Here is a 17,704-nt window from a genome sequence, read left to right as displayed (position 1 = left end):
AAAATGACACATTTAAAATATCGATTCTTCCTATCCATGAACACTATGTCTTTCCATTTATTCAATTTTTCTGTTATAACCCTTAATAAAGTTTTACCATTTTTTATATACTCACTTATGATTAATTTGATGTATTTTTTAAATGTTCAGATGAACATGTACCTTTCCTCCACTGAACTCTCTAATTTTTGTTTATATATAGGAAAGCTAGTGATTAATTTACATAATTTTTATAAGCGGACACCTTACTGAATTATCTTATTGTGTATCCCAGGTTTTTTAAAGCTGCTTCTGTTTGTTTTCCAGATAAACACTTTCATAATCTGATAGTGATTTGTGTGACTGCCTTTTCAATACTTATATTTGTTCATTAATTTTATTTTCCTCTCTAATTCCATGGCTGGGACTTCAGAGCAGAATAGGAGTGACTATGGTCATTCTTCCTAGCCCTGACTTTAAAAGCAGTTCCCCTAGCTTTTAACAGCAAATTGAAATACAAATTGTTTAATGTTTTTATTCTATTTTAGTGAATGTCTTTAATTAAATTTGGAATGGATATGAAATGTCATTTAAAAACTTTTCATAGTATATGTAGATGATCATACAGTTTTTCTCTTTTTGAGTTAAACTAGGTTAACAGGTTTCCTGTTTTTGGATAAACCATGTATTCTTTGGATGAACTATTTCACTGTCACCACATACTGTGTTTATGTAACTTTGTATTCTGTTAGCTACAATTTAGGATTTTGAAATCAGTTTTCATGTCTGACCCGGACTTTTACAATAGTGAATTATGTTGCTCATTCAAAAATCCACTATTATTCTCCTCCAGTTTATTTGTATTTTCAAACTTCTTGAGTTAGATGCTTATGTACTTATGTTCTTTTAGTGGCTGCTTATAGAAGTCCGTTTATAAATTCAGAGGACTGGGACATTTTACCTTCCAATTGATCAAAACCAAGTGACCTCTAAATACAATACGTATAGTGCTTCGGTGAATAGGATTTACGTACACAAAACACATCATCAACACGTAACACATTCCAAGTATCACATAACTGTGTAGCCATGACCCATCCTTTTCTTCCTGGTCCTTTGATGTAGCCACCAAAATCTGATAGACATGCCAGCTGTTGGAGTGGGTGCAGTTACCGCAAGGCAGGATGCTGAATTACCTCCTTATATTCCTTTCTGTTTCATCTTCTTTAGACGTGCCGTGCAACTTAACGTCACCGCCACCAAGCAGCTCTTGTTTATGGCCACTCAGATGCCAAAGCTGGAAGCCTTCATACATATATCTACTGCCTTTTCTAATTGTAACCTGAAGCACATCGACGAAGTGATTTATCCATGCACTGTGGAGCCCAAAAACATCATTGACTCCATGGAGTAAGTTGGGTCAATGATGGGATCAACGGGTGGGCAGATTTTGTTCTCTTTTTTTCTTCGTAGTCATTCATTAATGAGGTAATAAAGTGGGACACTCTTGGACAAAATGCTTTGAAAAAGTGCTAGCTTTAGCTACCCTGCCCCTGCTAGTCTCTCCAACCTTCTGGAGGGAATATACTGCTGAAGAGGAAGGGGGACAGAAAATTCTTAAAATGTTTTGTTCAATAGTTTAGGACAGTAGGAGGTACTTGGGGATATTACACATAGAAGGGGGTTTTCACCTCTTGATGAACTCAGCATTTTCACTAGATAAAGGAAATAGGAAATACATAGTATAAAAGTTCAGAAGAAAAATTTTGGAGTCAGACTGACAGTGGTTCAACCTGTGGCTCCACAACTTACTAGCTCTGTGACTTTGAATAAGTTCCGTGGCCTCTCTGAGTCCCAGATCCTTCATTTGTAAAATGGGCCCATCTCAGTTGTGATGGTGAATCAAGCTATATAAAGCACTTATTGCAGTGCTAGGGAGTATGTAATTGCAGTTAATCAAATGGTTAGTAAAGAAGAACTAATCAAGGTAGGAATTCCTCCAAGTCTAGCAGAGGTGACAGTCTTCTGAATACTTCCAAATAGTGACCTATTCAGCTGAGATACACTTTCCTTACTGTCCTACCGTTCAGAAGAAATAGTGTCTAATATTTTTCTCTTCTTGCCAACTAACAAAAACCACTTTCTTCTTAGGACATGGCCCTGGTCTCAGAATAAGTATGTTTCTGTTTTCTGCTTCTTCATTATTCTGCTCCATTTTATAAAGTTTACCCAGTTTATTGTTTTTTAAACTCTATGTAAAAAGTATTACAGAAGAAAAGTTGACTATTTCACCATGAATTTGTCACATTATAATTTCATGTAATACTGTATTTATATGCAAAATATACTCTTTTAAAAGTTTGGATAAATCAGGAGTATATTCCGTTCAGTGCAAACATTTTCATCTCCTCCAGCTCTGAGAATAGATATTTTTACCTGTCATTTAAAAATATCCAGGCCAAAGAAGAATGAAAGTCATCTAAAGGATGTGGAAGTTACTTAAAGTTGCTAACAGAGTCAGGAGAGTTGGAGAAAAGACAGGTATGCTCTGATACCCAAAGTCTATGGAGGAAAGTATGTGTAAAGCCTCAGAGCATTTTCAGGATGGAATTGTCAGCTAGCTGCCCTCTTACAGTGTCGTCTCTTGGTAAACATGGTGCCTACATATTTGATATGCCCAGGAAAGGGCAAGACCACCCTTGATTCCAGGCCCCCGCACTGAGTTTATTGTGACGCAGTCCACTGCTGATCCCTCTCATACCTGACAGATCATAGTGCAATTGGAGGCAGTGAAGGAGTCTCTGTGAGTTTGTAAGAGAAAAGAGGTAGAAAATGAACAATGAGTTCATTCGCAGTGAGGGGTTTCTAGGTCCTCCACCCCACTTCCTCCCTCCCAAACTACGTCCAGACACTAAATACTCTCAGGTTTCAAAGAAAAATAAACTCACCTCCCAGAGGAGAAGTTGGTTTATCCTAAGGTATTCATCACTTTCTGTACTGCCCCAGGCATATGTGAACTAGAAAAGGCAGGTAATTGCTACATGATTTATGATCAAACTGTATCTGTCATTTGTACACATTTTTTTTATGTCCATCTGTCATTTACTGCTCTCCAAGGATAACAATTATTTAAACAATTACACAGCCAAACAGAACTAGGAATGAAATTATATTTTATCTCAACAGAATACATTTGGAATGCAGTGAAGGCACTGACATTTATTTCCAAACAGGGAAAAAGTCATATCTATTATTTATTAACTCAAAATTAATCAGGACATTTGGGACCACCTGTTCAGCCTCATCTCCCTCAGTGCTCCCCTTACATTTGTGCTGCGGTCCTCATGAGTGATTAGTCCTCCACCTCATACTCTGTGCCTTTGCTTTCAATGCTTCTGTTCCTAGAGCCTATTTCCACCTCTACTTCACCAGGTTCTTTCCTACTCAGACATCAAAGTTCTCCCCTGAAGCCCTCTGGCGCGGGCATCCTTCCCTAGTCCTCGCATAGTACCCGGCGCCCGTCTTTATCATTGCTTTTTAACACAGGTCATTCCAAATACCTGGCTGCTTATTTATATTCTCCACGAGACAATAAGCTTCTCAGAGAAAGAGAATATTCCTTGTTCCTCTTGGCATCTCTGGTGTCAACACTTAGCAGGGACTCAAACATCTGCTGAATACGTGAAAAGTTTTTGATGGCATTAGATGATCACTGTTCATACTGTTCTGTTTCCTGTTTGCTTTGACAGAAGTAAGAATAGGTGACAGAATTCCAGAAGGAGCTGATATTTGGGGATATGGAAGTTTTATGTCTAACATATCTCTATCCCCACCTCTTACTTAAACTGTGGGTGAAGCCTGTATGTTAAGTTTTGAATAACTCTTTGAATGAAACCCAGCAACCCTCACTAACTACACAATCATTTCTGTTTCAACAACTCCTACAGCAGATGGAATTTTCTGAAGTTTTAGAATAACAAATAACTTTAATACCATTCAAGTTATTCTGAATATACATTAATTCACCTATATCCAGGTATCGTCGCTGTTTTAGGAAAAACAAAATTCTCCGATATCTTCTCTATTTAATAATTGGCCTGTGGTTAAAGCCAAATTATTTTTCAAGGTTTTTAAGTTCCTATTTCCCTTGGAAGTTTTTTTCTTTTTTAACAGTAACTTCATGGGGTCTAGCAGCCGTCCTTGCTCTTGGTATTCCAGCGGATCTCACTTTTTAAAAAGGAACAAGGAGTTAGACAACAAGATGATCCCGAAGCTCTTCTCTGGGCTTTGTGATCTCAAGAAAATCACCCATGAAAATGAAAATGAGCCTATTTTTTTCCTATCCAGAAAATCAGTTGAACGGGAATTCTGCTGCTGGGAAATAAAAGAGGGTTTGGATTTTGGGCCAGGATCTTTCCCAATTGCTTGGGTTGGAGTGATGCTGCTCAGTGTTATGGATACAAAAGGGAAGGGGACTGTGAACTCAAGCCCTTTGCCTGGCACCCCTGCCCCATCCTTGACAGGCTGCAGGTCTCTCCTCATTCAACCCACCCCATTTTCTGTCCATCCTTTAGCCTCAGACTGTCAGGCCCCAGCTCCCTTCCCTCAGCTCCTATCTGAAAACTTCCAGAGTAATCTTGGTCCTGAACCATTCCAGAAAGATGGAATTTGATTGTGTTCATAAAAAAAAAAAAAAAACTTTAGTATGTTAGCAAAAACACATTTTAATAATAACTTAAATTAGGAGTTAATGCTTTTAATTAGTATGACAGGCATGGCTATTCATCGGTGTTAAGCAACTAATTTTCCCAGCTCCTGTACCTGCTGTTGTCTTTAGCCCTTCATCCCAGAGGCCACATTTTGCCACGTGGCGGTGTCTCACCATTCTTACTCATCTCTGCTTTATATTACTAGCTTCTACATATTTGGTGATATTTGTCTTTAGAAATTTATGTATGTAAATGAATCGGATTTCTAGTGGAATTCCAGTTTTACAGAATAACAGCTAAACAGAATGTATATTTTTTAAAATGCACATAACTGACCAGGAAAGATAGGGTGTTGTGGTCGGTAGAGTCCTTATTTTTATGGCCAAGATTAACTCCTCTTAGGGAAACCAGCATAGAAGAAAAGGGCTTTTGCACCTTTATGAAAACCTGAAATAACTAGAATTAGGAATGAGAAAAATGAATTCAAAAGTATTTACTGCTTTATTTAACATACTTCAATATATCTAGTAAATGTTCATTAAGAAGGGAAGGGCAGAGATGAATCATTATTGAGCAATTACTGTGAGCAAGACACTTTTACAGACATTTAATTCGTTAACGTAATATTGTAGGATTGATATTATTATCACCGCTAAGCAAAAAGCTCAGGAAGGCTAAGGAACTATTTGAATGTCTTTGAGCTGATAAGCCACAGATGTAATTTTTATCCATGGTCACTTGATTGTGAAGCCCGTGGTCTTTCCAGTACACCCACATCTTTGGCAGCGCTAGAGACTGAAAGGTGTTTTCTTAAAATGTAAACTGTGCTGTCCAGGAGCTCACATCCAGTATGAATAGAACAGGGTAGAATTATATGTGTGATGTGGTGGGGGACAAGGACACATTGAGTGTTGCAGATTTGAGAGGGGTGGTAGAAAACCTCTCTGAAGTTAGGCATATGATATAGACTTGGAAGAGTGGGTAGAGTGTGCATAGGTAAGATCTGAGCACATACCAGGCAGAGCAACTGGAGCAGGAAAACCAGGTGTGTAGCTAGAGGTCCATTTTGGCAGCACATATGTCATGTGTAGGGAAGAAATTAGAGATCAAACTCCAAAGGTTGGCTGGGGCCATACTGTGGAGATTTTGAATACCGTGCAGAGGGATTGTATTTAATTCTGCAGGCAGTGGGGATCACCTGAACGAGGGCCGTGTGTGTGTGTGTGTGTGAGAGAGAGAGAGAGAGAGAGACAGAGAGACAGAGAGACAGAGAGACAGAGAGAGTGTGAATGTGTGTGTTGGGGGATCAGTTGGTTGGTCACTCCTTTGTTTCAACCAGGAAACACTTGGATGAAAGTGGGCTTTAGGAATATTAATATGTTCCTGGGAGAGGAAAAGGTAGTGGATTAGCAGGGAGACCCATCACCTGAGATGGAGAGGTGTGGATGGCAACAGATATAAAAACACTTATGTGTTTTGGGAAAGAAAAACTGATAGGACTTGGCTATACCCACATAATCATCATATCTTACATACCTAGTACCAGGGATTTAATTCCTTTAAAGTTCAATTCTATTGAAATTTTTACTCCAAGAAACAATGCCTTTTTGAGAGCTAACCGCAATGTACTTAAGTCTGTGGAGTGGATTTCTTTAAATTAGTGATTCCCTGATTTGTCTGACCATAACAATTGTCAGGGCATGTTAAAAATACAGATTATCATACTCTCACCCCTGAAAATTGAATTAGTGGTTCTAAAATGGCACTCGGGAATCTTGATTTTTAGCAGGGTCCCTATGTAATTCTTATGTATCAGCAGTCGAGTTTGGAGAATAGAGCACCTTACAGTGCTTTTCATTGAGTAGTTCTCATTTGAAATGGGGACCATTCATGTTCCAATAATCCATGCACCCTTTTTCCTGCTCTTCTTACCTCCTGATGTCTTTCAATTCATAGATGCTTTCATTGAATGAAAGTTCCCAGTAGTTCGTACCTACTGTAAATCTCCCTTCTGAAGCTACCTGGCCACCAGAAGACACAGCTGATCTGCCATGTAAAAAAGGAAAGGCGCTCCCTGATCAAACGCTGAGTGCAATCCGCTGTGGTTGTGCACTGAGGGTACAGGGCCAAGAAGCAGGGGGACACATGAAGGCTGTCTGCAGCCCACAGCAGTGGGCCTCATGATGGCCCTGTGGGAGGTATGAAAGGCAGGCAGATGTTGGAGAGCAATTTTGCCTTTGCACTAAAGAACACATCGTTCGCACTACAAAAAGTTTGAACTATTCTAGGAGAAAGGTAAAAGTGAATTCTAGCATTCGTGCTTTTATTTTCAGGATGGCACAGCTTCAAGATGGCATCTAAGTAGCTGACAAAAGAAATGGAAATTCTGTGTACTTTAACATTACCAGGCTTTAAATACAAATCAGAGCAGGGTTAAACTGTTCTTTAAACAAACTGAGTAACTTTCACGTTGTCAGGCCATCAGAAGGCCATTCAGCATCCAACACAGGTTTGGGCTAGGACAGGTGCTCAAAAAAAGTCTGGAGGGAAATACAGATACCAATTCACCACAAGCATTGGGCTTAAAAATACCCTTCTTCTCAATAAAAAGTTTAAATTAACTGTGAAGCCAACTCCACCAAACTGGGGTCGGTCATTTTTGGCCTTTCAGCTTCTCAACACTCTGCACTGCCATTGAACACTGTAACTTCCAGTTTTACTTCCTTCTCTACAAAGACATCCCTTTTCTTCTTTTTGCACATTCTCCCTACAACCTCATCACCTCTAAGTTCACCCACTCTCTCCTATTATTGTCCATCTCTGCTTCCCCAAACCTTACATGGTACCTCAATTGGCCAATCACGACTACCAGATGGAAGAGCATCCCTTTACTGACTAAGCCAGGTAGCTGGCTCCTGGGGGCAGAAAGGTGATTAGACCCAGAGATAAATAATGTAATTCCTGCTCTTCTGGATTCATTGTACAGTGGGAAAACAGACACATAAGCAAATACATACAGCATTATAATTGCAATAATCAAGGCAAGAACATAATCCAGACTACAGGAGAGAGCAAACGTTATCATAAGACAAAGTGTCCACTTACCTACTCTCCAAAAGCTTTTCCTTTTATACCACTAGGCTCATCCTACTTGTTGCATAAGAAAATTAGAAGGAAAAATAATAATACATATTCCTCTTGCTATTTCATTCAGAAAATACATAAATAATAAAATTATCAATGATACCATGATGTTGATTCACTAAGTTTCAAACCCAAAAAAGATAGTAATATTTAGAAGAAATCATGTGTGTGTACATACACATAGACATTTACATATTGCTTTCTGAAATTTTCCATGTCTTTATGCTTTTGTGTGTGTGTGTGTGTGTGTGTGTGACCGGTAAGGGGATCGTAACCCTTGGCTTGGTGTCATCCACACCGGGCTCAGCCAGTGAGTGCACCGGCCATCCCTATATAGGATCCGAACCCGCGGCCTCAGCGCTCCCAGCGCCACACTCTCCCAAGTGAGCCACGGGGTCGGCCTTCTTTATGCTTCTTTTGAAACAATTCAAGTAGAAGTTCAGAATTTGGGACCCGTGATTCAAAACAGCTTCTTGAGCGTACTGGAGGACATTTGGTTAATTTCAGAATGCACTTTGGTGTATATATATAGTGTCTTTTTCACATGGTAACTTATTTACTGTTTTAAAAACACATTGAGAACAAACAGCAGCAGAAACCCTGGACTGAGTATAGGTAGGTCCTGAAAAGGGTCTCACTCGACCAGTGGATATGCACGTTTTTAGACTAATCTGTCTGAACCCAGGAAGTGGCTGAATGAGACAGTAAATGGGTTGTATTAGAAATGATATTTTAAAACCAACTATTACCTATGGAGATATATGCTCATTGGTTGTTTTATTAAAAATAAGAATGCTTTAGGAGTAGAGACAAGCCATCTACATAACATAAGTTTTTGCATCTGTGTTCTTAGAAATCTGTGAAACCAATATTTTCTAAGACAAGCAAACTCACCAAACTTTGTAAAGCCCCAAGTGTTATCCTTTTCATGCACAGTAACAGGAGTGATGGCAACTGGTACCAGCCACGTGACATTCAATCCCAGTGCATTGCTGAGTTCTGATGTTTTCTTAGGATTTTTTTTCTTCACAGCATTTTTGAAATTAAGCTCTATTTCTTCCAGACCTGGTTTCTATAATTTGTATATTTTTGGAGGTGAGAGAAAATGGTCTCAGGGAAATCCACTGCTGATCCACAAATGGGATGAAGTAGTGGTCGTATTATAAAAATGGAGAGGTACTTGCACTATCCCGCATTCTCTCCCAGTCCCCAGGGGGCCATATAATCAAAATATCCTCTATTTTTCTAGGTAGTTGGAGTTGTTTTCAATCCTAAGAACTTCTCAACCTTTCTGTATTCAATTTAAATCAAAAGGCATTGAGTATCCAGAATATACTCAGCACTAGTGGAAGAAAAGCAAAAAAATGAAAACATTATAATAATAGATGGTGCTCATATTCCAATAAGTATCAAATGAATTATCAAAATTGGGCGCTGTGAGTCTGAATGTCTTAACATCACGCACATCCTAAATGCTCAATAATTTGTCATGTTAGCAAAGCAGTATTAGTTAAGATTTTCTACAATCAAAACAGTATGGTTATGTTCTGTCCAATAAAAAAGTAGAAACAAATGTACCAAACACATTGATTAGAAAAATTGCAACAATATATTCAGGCACTCTAATTTTTAAAAAATTATATTATACCAATAGTTTAATAAAATAGATCTGCCAGCTAGTAGAAACATTTAATTGACAAGAATTTTGTTGCTCTCTTAGAGAAGTGTAGATTGACTTTAGGATTATAAAAATGGTTCTGACATTTTAAAAAGAGATTAGGCTGATGCTATGGCAACTCATTCATGATACATGTCACCTTTTAAGTAGGAGTATTCAGTAATCGCACCATTGAAGCTGATTCAGAGTATTATAATCACTCCACTCAACAGATTTCAGAATTCATTGAAAATCTCTGGAAATAATTATCAAGTTATTAGTATAAACTAGAAACAGAACTTCAAAATGGGTTTCATAGATTTTCTAAAATGGATTGAAAGTCTGCCAAATGTAGTTGTTTTGATTTGATGAAGCTTGAATGAAATTTTAAAAATTAAAAGCTAAAGGTTTCAGGACTGGTGCACCAAGTTTTTACTGGCTAACACTGAATGATTGGGGCTGCCACTGAAGCACCTTGAATGCAAGAACCTTTAATTCCATGAACACAGCACCTGGCATACTACAGGGCACATGATTGGCGCTCAAAACTGTGTTCGGTGAATGTTCTTATGAACCTGATGGAGAGAAAGTAATTAAAGATAATTAGAGGTTATATGTGATAATGTAATAGATTGCTAATCAGTTGAATTAATCTACATCTACCTATTCATCTATCTATTTGGGTGGGAATTAGGATTTGACTGATAAGATTAGGCTTAGCAGTAGATAGCAGAGACACCATCCATCATGCAGGTTGTGAACTGGTATACACTCAACCTTGATATCCTGTGATTGTTTGGGATTCCAGAACTCAAGCTAGAAGGTGGAAGTTTTGTTTGTCTGTCTCACATTTTCTTTTTGCTCTATTGTCTAATATATGTTGCTAGAATTCTTTTTAATCTGACTACCTTCAGGTGGTTAGACGACGCTATTATTGACGAGATCACACCCAAGCTGATCGGGGATCGGCCCAATACTTACACCTACACCAAGGCCTTGGGAGAGATGGTGGTACAGCAAGAGAGCGAGAACCTAAACATTGCCATCATAAGGCCCTCCATTGTGGGAGCAACCTGGCAGGAGCCTTTCCCAGTAAGCCCACTCATCTGGATTCTGTGCTTTGCTTCCAAACCATGGTCTTTCTAGCTCAATTACTTTATGATGTCTTTTTTCTTCTTCTTCTTGGGATTTATAGCTGAGTGTGGCAAATCAAACATGAACCCATCATATTATGGCAAAATTCCATGTTGGGTTCAGGATTTACCCAGCCTGGGGCTCTCCCTGGGAGTTACTCAGACTGTCTTAGAGTTGGGAGATCTTAAATTAACTTCTAATTAATTCATCTCAAAATTCCCATGGGAGACAGTTTCATTTTTTTGGTTTTCCCTCTGTGGCTTAAATATATCCAAATTGGTAACATTGCAACTTCCAGAATAAATAGGAGTCCTAAAGCTCACAGAGGAATCTCGGTTCAGGAATATTAATTTTTTTTTAACCTCTGTATATTGCTATATCCTTTTGAAAGTACTTTGAATTACAGCATCTTCTTAAAACCAACTGTGTGAAGCTATATGGCCAGATAAATTTGAGCTCTACAACTTACTGGCAATGCAACTTTTGAGTTGTCGCTTCTATAAAACTGGGCTGACACTACTTCCTCTACAGAGTTAATTAAATAAGACAATGTAAGAGAAGTGCTTAATTCCTAGTAAAAGGCTCAACAAATACTAATCCCTCCATCTTCTCTTCTCCCTCTTCTCCCATTGGATACATACATTTTGACTTTTACAGATAAAGAAACAGACATAATAAGGTCAACTGACTTGCTTAGGGCTTAGAGAAAAAAATCAAAAAGACATTTATCTCTAACTGCTCCTAACATAATCTTCCCTGTAACATCGCTAAGCAAGCTAATACACACAAAACATACATCTGGTATGGACTCTATAGCTGTTAAAATTTTCAAGAAATAGGTAATTCCTGCAAATCATTTTGAAATGTTTTCCTAAGGAGCTTAAAAAGCAGGCCTCAGGCAGAGAATAAGTATGACTGATGAAATGTTTAGCAGATCCTGATATTAACACGAGGCCCCATTTAGCCCATAAAATGTCATGAAAGAGGAAACCATCCATGACTCCTGCTGTGAAAAACGATGCTGGCCAAAAAGTCTTGCACAGTCGAAGTGAGAAAATAGCCAGTGCTTTGCTATTGATCTTCGAGATCATCGAAGTATTGGATTAGATAGTTCTACTGGCTGGGGTCTCAGTGCTCTTGTTTGAAATTTATTAAGATTAGACTGCAGATGTTCCAAAGATTTAACAATTCTCTGAAATGTGTAACCAATAGAGATCTTCTTTTTTTTAGGGTTGGGTTGATAACCTAAATGGACCTAGCGGGCTTATTATTGCGGTATGTATAATGATGGGGAAATAACTGCTTGAAATGTAGTAGAGGAATAGGAACAAAATTCTCATTGTTGGCTTAGGTTCATTGATCCAAAAACATAAATTTTATTTCTGTAACTATAACTGAAGCAACTTATCTCATTTTTTCTGATTGGGAAATAGAGGGTGGATGATGTTACTTTTATTCTTTGGGAATGTTATTATCAGGAAAACAGAGGTAATGTGATATCATCAATTACTGTTCAGGAATTTTATACTGGAGTCTTTGAAGGTCAAGGATTTTCCTGTAGTTACCACAAGATGGGGGTATTTCCTCATTTTGCAATTTTTAATAGCTTGAATTAGTGCAGGAATTGCGGATGCAGTATAAAAATCATATCCTCAAAGATTATTAAATTCTTGACTATAAAACACAAAAGTTTATGTATATGTGTATAGAAAAGGGATATACATCAGTACTATTTCTTAATAGATACTATAAAGAGAACTACCAATTTTTGAAATACAAAAATTAATGAAAACAGGATGTACTTTTTCAACAATAATCCTCTCAGAGACAAGGAGACATGGACTCCTCTAGGTTAGCAGTTCTCGGTGTGCCCCTCTCTGCAGTTCAGATTGATCCAGCTGAACATTTTAGGACCAGAACCACAAAGTTACTCTTCAGGCTAATGAATCAGAATTCAATTATCTAAATGAATTTAAATCTTATTAGGGATCACACGCCTCAGACTCTGCCTCTGTTCTTCCCAGAACTAGGTCCAACATGAACTAAAATACAAATATGAGACACTGAATTATGACTCATCAAAGAGAGTGACAATGAACTTCTTTCTGACTTCTGATTTTTCTAGCAGCCCCTTTTCTTCTGTTCCCTACCCGTGGTTTCTCCTTTAAAGATTAGTTGAAGTGAATATCTGGTGACTTAGCACATCATCATTTTAACATCATCCCAGAGTGGATCTTATTATATTGCAAAGCTGAACATTTATTCAAATTTTCTAAAATTTTCCAAACTGGTTTCTTATGTCCAAAAGAAAGGGAACTAGTTATATGAAAATAGAAATTAGGAACATAAAGTGCAAATCAATGTCGGAAATATGCAGAGCATAAAAAATCAACTTACCTCAAAAAGTCAATAAATTATTAATATGAATAATTCTCAGTTCTTGCATCTATATATCAGTGAACTGTGACGTGAACTAAGACACTAAACAATAAGTAAATAATGGTGGCCTTTTCCCATGGAAAAAAAAGTTTTTGTTTTGATAAATGGTAGAATTCCATCAATTAATTTTTTTAAAAATAAATGTTTCTTAAACTTTTAATGTCTACTGTTGCTTACAAGTTAAGTACGAGCAGAAAACAAAATTATTTAAGAAATGGTAAACAAATATTAAGAAATTTGAGAAACCTTAATTCTTCAGAATGTCTTATGAATTAATTTTTAAGATGTGAAAACCTATTCATGGTGTCTGTTAGTTAACTAGGTATATTAACCACTCACACATCTGAGGAATTTTATTCCGTAAAGGAACCCGAGGACCACCAGTGGTTCATGGAAATGCTGGCACTTGGCTGGGAAGTTGGATAGGCTGAGAGAAGTCAGACATACCATAATATCCCAGTAAGCAGTGAATCAGTGTTAGCTATTTTTACTAACAGGACTAGTATTATCTGTTTAATAAATACTTTAGCCCCAGCTGTTACTCAAAACTTGGTTTAATATTTTATGTTCTTTTTCCTATGCAGACTGGAAAAGGGTTTCTTCGGTCCATAAAAGCTACTTCAGTGGCTGTGGCAGATTTAATTCCAGTTGACACAGTCGTCAATCTCACCTTAGCAGTAGGATGGTATACTGCCGTTCACAGGTGTGGATGCTTAGCTTGAGTGGGCTCTCAAGGATTTGATGAGGAGGAGGGTGATTGTGTTAGGCACATTTTCAAAATACAGGCATTTCATCATAGAAGAGCCCAAACGTGAGAGGTGTTTGTTTCAACATTTTATATAATTCCTAATAAGCTATCATATACACATTGAGTTGTCTTATAAATACTGCTTAATATTTGGTTGATCATAAAGTAATAAATCCTTTAAATCACTTAATCATAAAATTCTTTATTTATTTCTTTATTATTATTATTCATTATTATTTTTTTTTTTTCTGACCGGTAAGGGAATTGCAACCCTCGGAATGGTGTTGTCAGCACCACGCTCAGCCAATGAGCACACCGGCCATCCCCATATAGGATCCGAACCTGTGGCCTCGGCACTACCAGCGCCGCACTCTCCTGAGTGAGCCAGGGGGCCGGCCCATAAAATTCTTGATAACCAAAAATATTTTCTTCCTATTCAGTAACCTAAAATACAGCTTTCTTTTTTAAGGCAAAGGAGATAGAAATTTATGAAATGAAAGAATGTTTTATATTTTATTGAACTGTTCAATTCCTGGTAAATGACAAAAGTTCAGATCACTATGTGTGGGGACATTTCCTAGTACAAATAAAAAAATAGTTTTTTACACATTTGGTTCTATTATGGTAAACAATAAAATTTTTAAAATGTGAACTCAGGCACACTTTTCTGTGCTCCATAATGTCACAACTATCTGACATCTCTTACACGTGCATGAACAGACACACACACACACACACACACACACACACACACACACACACACTCTACAAACATTTCCTAGTCTTCTTTCATTTTGCTTACTACCCAAAGAAGGAACAAAAGGTGGAAGTGTTGCATGGGTTGCTTTAGTCATGGGAATTATTGAAACCACTCTGTCTAAATGTCATTTTCCCTTATTGTTCTTTCATTAGTTCTTCCTTTTGTTGTATTTATCTAATTTTTATTTCATTTTCCAGACCTAAGTCAATGTTAGTCTACCACTGTACATCTGGTAACATCAATCCCTGTAATTGGGGCAAAATGGGTAAGTGCTTATAGTGATGTAACTATATAACTACTAGTTTCTGCAACAAGGTTAAAAATAGACAAAGTGTGTCACGGAGCTTAGAGCCTAGTTGGTGAGAAAGACAAAAAAATAAGTAAAGAAACAAAATGATTGTAAATTGTAAATGTGTAGTAGTTAAGTAGAATGATATACTAAAGGAAGGGGTCAGTGGGAACATATGCATGATTGTAAGGAAGAAGGGGTCCATTGGCTATAGAGATTTTAAAAACAATTTAAAAAACAAGCAAAAGTTGTTAATTACAAAATGTCAGTGATAAAATATTCCCCCTACTGGGCGACTGCTCCCATGCACACACCTCTTTCCCTCTTGGTGTCATCACTGAGAATGTGAAAGGATCAATGAAAAAAGAGATTTAGGAAAGTCAAATAACATTACATTTTTCTTATGGAGTCAGTGATACTCTTTATTAATTTATTCAGTTTACCCCTCTTGAGTGTACAATAAGTGTAACCTTGAAAGTATCTCACTGAATTGAAGTAATTAATCTTGCATATTTAAAAGATCAGCTAACCAATCTGTACTCCTTGGTCAATTTAGGAATTGATTTTCTCGTGAAAGTCTGAAATTTTAGGTCATCAAGCTATTGTTTAGAACTAGATATAGTAAAAAAAAAAAAAAAAAAAATAGAATATACTCGTTAAGATCTGTTTCCAATTCAGAGCATTCCACTGTGCCATTCTATTTGCAGAGTTATTACCTGAGCAAAAATGAAATTAAATTATCTAGTATTTTCAAAGTTCTTTTGATCATATATCCAGTTGTTTAGATCATATATCTAAATCATTCTGAAAACATTTGGAAATAATAACAAATCTCATCTGCCTCAGTAACATAATTAAGATATCTAAGACCATCCATTAAAAAGGAGCATTAAGAAGCATATAAGATACCTTAAGCTCTGAAATGAAAAGATGCTACATGTAGATTCCGTTTCTGAGATTAAACATAGCCTTCTTCCATCCTGAAAATTATTAGTGTATACTTTATGGATCTATTGAATGCCATAGTTAAAAGTGATCTTAAAAATAATCTAGTGTTCCCCACTTTATTTTACACATGAGGCCCAGAGAGAGTAAATAATCTACTCAAATTCATAGCTGTTGCCTAAAATAGAAGTAGAAGCTAGGTCTTTTGCCTTTCTTGAGTGTGCAATGACCACTCCACTAGTGATTCATAAAAATGAATCTTAATCACTGTGAGAGGAAAGAAAAAAAAATCTCAGATTCCTTGGAACCTGAGACCAAGGTCTCGGGTGGTGATGAGGAAGCTATATTTTTAATACACATTCAGATAATTCTTGATGCTGGTGAAACCCACTCTGAGAAATCGTGTACTATACAAACTCTATTGATTTGTCTACATGTAAGGGATTGAATCTATTTAATAATGTGTTAAACCCATGGAAATAATTGTTGGTACAATTTAAACATCTAATGATGGCAGGGGTAAAGGTAGGCAGCTTAGCTATGCTGTAGGATTTCTTGGCACCCCCTACCACGCCTCTCCTTTCCCTGTTACATAGGCAACACTATCTACACATTCCAGTGGTAAGCTGTAGTACCACACAGAGAGTACTACTGCAGAGCAGCTAGACACTGTGGCTAATTCTGTGACAGGCTTTGACTTGAAGAATGCCTTTCCAAGAATGACAAATGCCTGGCATGTATGCTTCCTCTACTCTCCTCACACCCACAGCAGACATTTCCAGCTGATCGCAACATTCTTTCCCACTGTGCCAAGAGTCTGTACTAAAGTCCTTTCTAACATTTCTTGAAGCTACTGCCAATTAATGTTTTTGCATTTAAATTGAAACTCGTTTGTGCTTCCTATTAGGTCTATTAGGAGTGATCAAAATGCTTCCAGTTAGGACCACTAGCCATGAGACAGCAAGTTGGACATTCATAGCCTCAGGTGACATTACAGAGAGTGATTGAAACTGGGTGGTGAATATGGGATATTTCTTCATTTAGTTGTCTCCATTAATGCCCTTCAAGAAAAAAATTCAATCTTCTGCATATAGGTCTTATACATCTTTTATCATATTTGTACCTAGAGCCTAAGTGATTTATAATTTTTTGCTAACTCAAATGGTGCCTTTTGAAAAACTGTTTTCTAATTGTGAGTGGTGTATAGAAATGCAATTTACTTTTATATATTGGCCTTATATCTAGCCTTCTTGCTAAACTATTATTGCTAGTAATTGTATAGAACTTCCTTTCAGTTTTCTATATAGACAATTGTTTAATCTGCGAAAATACCAGTATTATTTCTGTCTTTCCAAACCTTAGGTCTTTATCTTTTTTGTTGAACTTCTAACCCAATTTGAATAGAAATGGTAATAGTGGGTATCATTGTTTTGTTCCTAATTTTAAACAGAAAGCTTCAAATGCTTTCCCATTTTTAGATATTAAACAATCCTGACATTCCTAGATATCTTCAACTTGATCATAGCATGTTACTTTTTAATTCTCTGTTGAATTCAATTTGCTAATAATTTGTTTAGAATTTTTGCAGCTATTCTTGAGTAAAATAAGGTTCTGTCTTCTAGTTTTCACATAGTTTGGCTTTGGTATATGAACTCCATAAAATGAATTGAAGTATATTTAGCCAATTCCTCCTCCCCCCATTTTTTTTCCTATTCTTTACAAGTATTTGTGTAAGATTGGAGTAATCTATTCCTTGAAAGTTTGGTAAAACTATCCATAAATTATCTGGATTTGTGATTTTCTTGTGGAAAGATTTTTACTGCTTCAGTTTCTTTAACAGTTATAGGATTTTGCAAGCTTTCAGTTTCTGCTTGAATTGGTTTTAGTAAATTACATTTCT

At 37.0% G+C, this 17,704-nt stretch overlaps 1 protein-coding gene across 1 annotated transcript in view; it reads left to right on the top strand.

The window, feature by feature from the left end:
* FAR2 (fatty acyl-CoA reductase 2) overlaps positions 1–17,704 on the top strand; it is a 52,862-nt gene that overhangs the window by 16,769 nt on the left and 18,389 nt on the right. Inside the window, exons 3-7 of the mRNA XM_063075446.1 lie at positions 1,210–1,389; positions 10,404–10,581; positions 11,854–11,898; positions 13,647–13,765; positions 14,768–14,835. Of these exons, the coding sequence (XP_062931516.1) occupies positions 1,210–1,389; positions 10,404–10,581; positions 11,854–11,898; positions 13,647–13,765; positions 14,768–14,835 (590 nt within the window). The remainder of the gene's footprint in view (positions 1–1,209; positions 1,390–10,403; positions 10,582–11,853; positions 11,899–13,646; positions 13,766–14,767; positions 14,836–17,704) is intronic.

Source organism: Cynocephalus volans, chromosome 12 (assembly GCF_027409185.1).
Source record: "Cynocephalus volans isolate mCynVol1 chromosome 12, mCynVol1.pri, whole genome shotgun sequence".
In the NCBI taxonomy this organism is placed as follows: Eukaryota; Metazoa; Chordata; class Mammalia; order Dermoptera; family Cynocephalidae; genus Cynocephalus; species Cynocephalus volans.
The sequence above is the reverse complement of the archived record's forward strand: the minus strand, read 5'-3'. Positions and strand labels throughout refer to the sequence as shown.